Below are 7,029 nucleotides of genomic sequence, written 5' to 3'. Positions count from 1 at the left end.
TATATATATATATATATATATATATATATATATATATATATATAATGTAATGAATATGTTAATTACATGGAAGAATCCTTCCACAATGTATACATGTATCAAATCACCACAATGTACACTTTAAATATCTTACAATTTTGTCAATTATACCTATATACCCCTGAAAAAAAAATAACATTCAGCAAAATAAAAAATTTATTGTAGAACAGAATTCAATCTAAAACAAGGTCATCTTAGACCATGAAGTTTAGTTACTAAACTATCATAACTTATACACTGGTCCCATAATATTAACTCCAAAGACACAGTTAGAGAGTTTCATTTCCTAATGAAAATGTAATCATTATAGTTTCTTCCCTTTTACATATTAAAAAATAAAAATATACTTACAGATTTAACCAGCAAGGGGTAAGTGAATCCAAGTGTTTCTCATTTACCAGCGTCAATATTGCTTTTTTATACTGAGGATTTATGCTGCCGTCACTGAATAAAATAAATAATGGTTTCTGAAGTCTTAAATAAATGGGAAGATTTTCCACAGTGATTTCTGGCTGTTAAAAAAAAAAAAACAAACATGGAGAATGATGAGATAAAATAGAAAATAACGTTCAAATCACTCATGCAGTTTTAGTTTCTAAAATGTAATTCAAACATATTTTAAGTGGAGATTTTGTAATACTAATAACTATAAATATCAAGAGCTTTTTATTTAAGCTCACTTTATCTTAGTTATTTCCAAAATAAAACTAATTTGAAGATAAACAAGTTCCCTGTTTTACAAGGATGTACCACTTCTAATAATTTCTTATGCTAAAATCTGGACCAGATTAGACAACACACATATGACAAACAAAACTCTTATTGTATCTAACATAAAATTTTGGGGGAAAAAATGCTGAGCTCTAAAGATATAATCCTTCAACATCTATGATTATTTAAAATAAAAATCTTATTTTGTTTCAATATTTATGATTTTAGCATAATATAATCAAAACATGTTTAAACAAATAAAAATATCAGTCTCATTTCTTTTCAGTTTAAGCCCAAATACCAAACTCCAGTATGTACTTTTCCTTATTTAGTTCTCAAAGCCACCTTCCTCTGCCAATTCTCATTTTTCTTCTAATTCTTTCTCTTTCACACTCGAAATCCTCTTCTCACAGGTTTTTAATCCACTTTCATGACTTAAATCTTAGATCCCCTCTTCTCCAAATTTCCCTATGTTGTCTTCTTATGTTAATTTTCATCCTTAATCTTCTACACAGGTTATATCCCCTTCCTAAAATTGATAGATCTCATCAGGCCGGCAGATCTCCTCACTCTGAACAGATCTGAAACGAGGGGAGATGGAGCCACCACTACAAAGTTCAAAATGTTAATGCTGGGTACTGAATCAGAAAGAAGGAAGATACTCTCCCTGCCCTTAAAGCGCTCCTACTCTCAAGGAGGAGACAGGTAGACAAACTGCTGTGAGCCAAGAAAATTTAATGTAGGACAACAAAATTAAGCTAAAAAAAACAAAGTATGGGAGCTCATGGATGATTTTAGGAAGTGATATTTAATCTGGCCTTGGGCAAGAAATAAGATCTTGACAGAAGAAGGTATGTGCTAGAGCCAGGATTCCCGATATAGGGAGCATCATGGGGATAGGCAGAGAGCTGTGAGAGCATTCATGCCATCTGGGAACAGTGGGAGTGAAGTCTGCCAGACTGAGGCATGCAAGAGGCAAATGTGGCTGTAAGACCAGATGGGAAAATACCTTGATAGGTGTTCTAGCTCTCAGAAATACTGAGAAGATCTTGTATCAAATGAGCGGCATGGTAATGCCTGTTTTAGAAAGCTAACTAGAATACGAATCTGTGAAAAGACAGACCGGTGACAGGCATTTCAGGGAAGAAAGACCAAGAGTTCTGTGAGTTGAGGAGGAAAAGATCAGGACCTCAGATTTAGGAATCATCAGTTGGTAATACTGATGGTAGAAATTGTGGGTATGGACAAAATTTCCGAAAGAAAGAACAGCAAAAAGAAGAAAAAGACTGAAGGTTGAAGATGGAATTCTAGGGTGGCCAGAGGGTTGAAGGAGGTATCTGGAAAGGACTGAATTGCAAAAGCCAGAGGAACAGAGAATTTTGAAAAGAAAAAGCATTGTCAGTAGTTTTGGTTGCTACTTACAGAAAAGGTCATCAAACATGGTAATAGGAAGGTGTCCTTTGGCTATCTGAGTATACAAGAGGCTGTAACTTATCCATAATAAAAGCATAATTAAAGGAAATTAACATATCTGAGCAAAGTGCTATTAAACTATGTTTAAACGTGACAGCTTTGAATAGATCATTGCTTATGTAGTTAATTATCGTGTATTTCAGATTTGGGCATTATTTACCTAGCCTGATTTATCATCAGGTTCATTAAAATAAAAACAATGCCATATAAAAAATGTTTACTGTCTGTTCACCCATTTCTCCTTCCTATCCAGATGAAGAAACCAAAGTCTTTCTAGCACCTTAGTGCAGACCAGGAGATGAGCTTGTGGCTGGCTGGCTGGCTGCTACATACTCCAGACTTAAATCTCCAACATGGGGCAGCTTTAAGAAATTTAACCACCTTGGGCTCCTGGGTGGCTCAGTCAGTTAAGTGTCTGCCTTCAGCTCAGGTCATGATCCCAGAGTCCTGGGATCAAGTACCACATCGAGTCCCTGCTCTGCAGGGAGCCTGCTTCTCCCTCTCCCTCTCTCTGTCTCTCATGAATAAATAAATAAAATCTTTAAAAAAAAATTTAATAACTATTTGAGGGTTTTAGAATTTATGGAAAGGTCATAAACTAAACGCAAAACAATTTTTATTATAGCTGTTCGGTTTTTAGTCAAACGCTGTAAACCAAAACACTATAAACTGGAAACACTGCCACAACGCTTAACTTATAAACAGATTCTGATAGTTAAGTTTGCCCCAGGTTTCTCAGCCTTAAAGAATATAATCTTAAAAAATAGATGCCAATTTTTTATTCATCAGTCAAGCAAAGATGAAAGAGTAAAATGTTCTAATCTCTTCTCATGCAAAACAGGAACAAGTATCAGCAGCCTAAAACATGTGCATGCCCTTTGGACTAGCAATTCAAATCTGTGCATTTACCATGAGTATGGAATCATGGAAACACCCAAAGATTATGCACAAGGCTGGTCCCTGAGTAAAACTAAAGACAACTTAAAATTCATCAACAGGAAATTAAATAAATTGTGGCTTTTTTAGTGCAACAGAATATTATACAGATATTAAAAAAAAAGTATGTATATCTTCATTTCTTGATGGAAATATCCCTTAATATAAAAAGACAATCACACAGATACACATGGAATTTTTTTTTTTTGTTTGAGAAAATATTTCCCCCAATTTAAATTTGGTCAAAGAGGATATGGTTGATTCCAATTTTCTTCTCTTAATAGTTCTCTGTATTATCTGGGAAAAGGAAGGTAAAGGCTTATAATAATTCCAAAAATATTACACTATGTATATGGTTAAGGAAATATTCATTTAATAACATGTCATTAAATACAAAAATGTTACCTCAATAATTTGGAAAACTACATCCTGAAAATATTAATGATCTGATTTTAATTATAGCCTGTAACTTTAATGGGAAGAGGGGAGGGAACAGAACCAAGGTAACAAAAAGATTTAATAAAGGCTACAGCCATTATTCTGAGCCTAAAATGTAATGTTATTTAGACCATCATGGCAAGAAACATAACAAGAGGAGGATATTCATTTAGTATTTATAGCTGATAATAATGCTTCTTATGTCACTTTAGAAATGCAGAAAAGCATAAATTTACAATATTCTAGCTATGTTTAACATAAATACAAAAACAACTGAAATTGAGAAATGCAGGTTACAACTGTTATGCCCCTGAATTCACTATTTTCAAAGGAAGCAGTGGAAAAGGCTTTTCATAAGACACTATTTTGTCCCAAAACTGTGTAAGTAAGAATACTAGCTAACATTTGTTGAATGCTCACCACGGGCCAAATATGACACAGAACACCATACACATGTCTCACTTAGTCTTCACAATTAAGTCTCCGCAGCAGGTGCTATGACCACCTGCATTTTACACGCGGCAGAGAGACGTTAAGAGCCAGTAAGGAATCAAGCAAGGATCTGAAGCTGAGTAGCCTGACTCTCCAAAATCCATGTGCTTTATATATATATACACCAAGTTTCAGCCTAGATTAAGTACTTCCTTCAACTGGCCATCAGCTACACTAGTCTCAGCAGTAAAAATAATCCAAAGACATGTAAACTTTAGGCAGTGGACTGGAGAAGCTGTACGCATAATGACTGAACAATGACACAGAGCAACCTGATGAATCTTCAGCTCACAAAATGTCATGCCCTGTGCTAACAAAAGCTGGAAAATGGCATATTAAAACGGACTATTTTTAACTGGTCTCGATTTTATTTTAAATAACATCCTTATTACAAAATATACTCACAAATGTTTCCACTAACGCATCTGTTATTATTTGAACTATGTCTTGTGCAGGGGAGTTAGCTAATGGAATGCTCTCTATTTCACCTTCTTTGTGTCTGGCCAGCAGCAGGGCTGGAAGGGTTGCAGCGTATTTGTGTGACCTATGGAGAAACGCAGTATTAAGATTTCCAATAAAATACAGCAAGTCATCAAAAAGATAAACAATTAGTCCGTGCGATCAGGGTGGGAAGTAGCAAATGGGGAAGCCCTACCACTAAAGAAAAAAATGAACTCAATTTCCCAGCAAACTTATCTTCTGTGTAAGGCTATCTGAGGAAGTTCAGGAGCCTTGACAACCTAGATTAAAAGAAAGCAACAGAAAATAATACAGCCAGATTTTTTGTTTTTTTCCTCTAGACAACTTACCATCAAGAAAATGTCTAAATAGGATTAGGAACATACTGCATGGCTCTCAACCCTTTTGGACTGCTCATCATACTGCTGAGCAAGGAGAAAAGTATTTACTAGAAACCTATCATTTTCCAGGCACTCTTTCAGGTACTTTCGTTTTTATTTAACCCTCAGAATGGCCGTATAATGAGGCCACTATCACCTGCATTTGATAGATGAGGAAACCAGGACTCAGAGAGTGATAAATGGCAGAGACAGGATTCAAAGCAAGGTGCCCCAGATAAAAAGTCTATGCTCTCTCCACTGTAACCGAGCCCAAATCTGCTCCTTCTTACCACTACGTATGCTAACGAGAAAGGGAAATCACTAAATTAAATAGGAAAAAAATGCTTGGTGTGAAATGACCCGTGAGGTAGTCACATTTATATCATGTAAAATCTCAACTAATGCTAAAACAAAGTATAGATGTTATAATACTAAAAGCATTAGTAGAGGGTCCAGTCTTCAAATTACCTGAAAGACTCTTTTAATTGATTAGCTGACCACAGCTAAATGCACCATGACAGCAGAGTAGAAGATAGTAGGTGACTGTCCATGTGTCAGGTGAACAGGTCTCATATTTTCTAAAGATCTGGAGTTCAGTATGATTTCATGGATAGAAATGGAGCTTAATCATGAAGAGCATATGTCACCAGTGTTCAGGATGAAAGATGTAAGCCCAGAAATCACAATAGGAATATTACAGTCAGGAGGTAAGCAAGACAAATTATTGGGACTTACCAACTCCACTTGCACCTGAAAATAAGCCATTAATGCAGAATGTGATGTACATGTATTACTGTATGTATTGTGTATGCATTAATAATCTCCAAATTTTCAGTTCAGTCCTTCATTCTGAAGCAACTATCTGGTAGTTCACAAGAGTCCTACATTCTACAAATAAAGCAACTAATGTGGGTAAAAAAAAGCACTGATTTAGTATATGTTTGCAATAACTTAAAATTAGGTAGAACTGTCAGGTATAGTTATATCACCTAAAAATCTGGTAGAAATATGAGAAAATTCTGATTTTTATATATACCTTGGTGGCAAATCAAAACCCAGACACTCAAGATGTAAAATTCCCCAAAAAACTTTGATAATTCCAAAGAACCAAAACTGCAGGTAATAGAAACAAAAGAGGAAATTTTTTATAGGAAGATGAAATAGTATGAATCCAAGGTTGTCCCTATGGGGACTCTAGCCTAAAGCAAGAGTATCTAAAAATTCTAAATAGCCAGGTGGTACTTCCCAGATCTTCTTTGAAGAAAATTAAAAATTTAGTTATATTGCTGACCTATTTTCCTTCATCAACTGTGTAAAGACAAACAATATATTATTTTGCAAACTTCTTCCTCTCTAAAATTAGAAGACCAACAAACTTACAGTATCAAAACATCATCTTCAGAATAAATTCCAGTGATAACACATCCTTTTAGGTAGTTTCCTGCTTCAGTGAAATCTTCTTTTGCTATAAATACATAGACAAGACAAAAATCTGAAACCTTTAAAATTATGTGTGCTGATCAACTGACATTTATAAATGGTTGTAATTTATTATTTTTTTTTTTAAGATTTTATTTATTTATATGAGACAGAGAGAATGAGATACAGAGAGCATGAGAGGGAGGAGGATCAGAGGGAGAAGCAGACTCCCTGCCGAGCAGGGAGCCCGATGCGGGACTCGATCCAGGGACTCCAGGATCATGACCTGAGCCGAAGGCAGTCGCTTAACCAACTGAGCCACCCAGGCGCCCAATGGTTGTAATTTATTATTAATTATAAAGACAAATATTTACAGATAGACCTCATATAACTTAGCGGTTCTAAAATAAATCTGTGTTCTTTTTATGACCTTTGATTACTACAGAAATGTAAATTGATATAATGTAATTATGGTTCCCTAAACAAATGTACCCCAAATGTGATTTATCAAATTTATAGCACTCTAATCATAGCACATCTAATCAATAACTCAACAGAGTTACTGAATAAATATTTGTTGCTTTTTAATTTACTCCTAAGGTAAGGTAAATGGAAACAGCTATCTTATACATAGCCTGAAAAGAGAAGCAGTATGTGAAATGATGCACACATTATCATCAAA

At 34.9% G+C, this 7,029-nt stretch overlaps 1 protein-coding gene across 1 annotated transcript in view; it reads right to left on the bottom strand.

Moving 5' to 3' along the window:
* The window catches only part of TXNDC16 (thioredoxin domain containing 16), a 120,573-nt gene that overhangs the window by 23,721 nt on the left and 89,823 nt on the right, over window positions 1-7,029 (bottom strand). The window contains exons 15-17 of the mRNA XM_021701456.1: window positions 6,309-6,393; window positions 4,495-4,633; window positions 391-551 (exon numbers count right to left, since the gene is read on the bottom strand). Coding sequence (XP_021557131.1) covers window positions 391-551; window positions 4,495-4,633; window positions 6,309-6,393 — 385 coding nt within the window. The remainder of the gene's footprint in view (window positions 1-390; window positions 552-4,494; window positions 4,634-6,308; window positions 6,394-7,029) is intronic.

Source organism: Neomonachus schauinslandi, chromosome 9, assembly GCF_002201575.2.
Source record: "Neomonachus schauinslandi chromosome 9, ASM220157v2, whole genome shotgun sequence".
In the NCBI taxonomy this organism is placed as follows: Eukaryota; Metazoa; Chordata; class Mammalia; order Carnivora; family Phocidae; genus Neomonachus; species Neomonachus schauinslandi.
The sequence above is the reverse complement of the archived record's forward strand: the minus strand, read 5'-3'. Positions and strand labels throughout refer to the sequence as shown.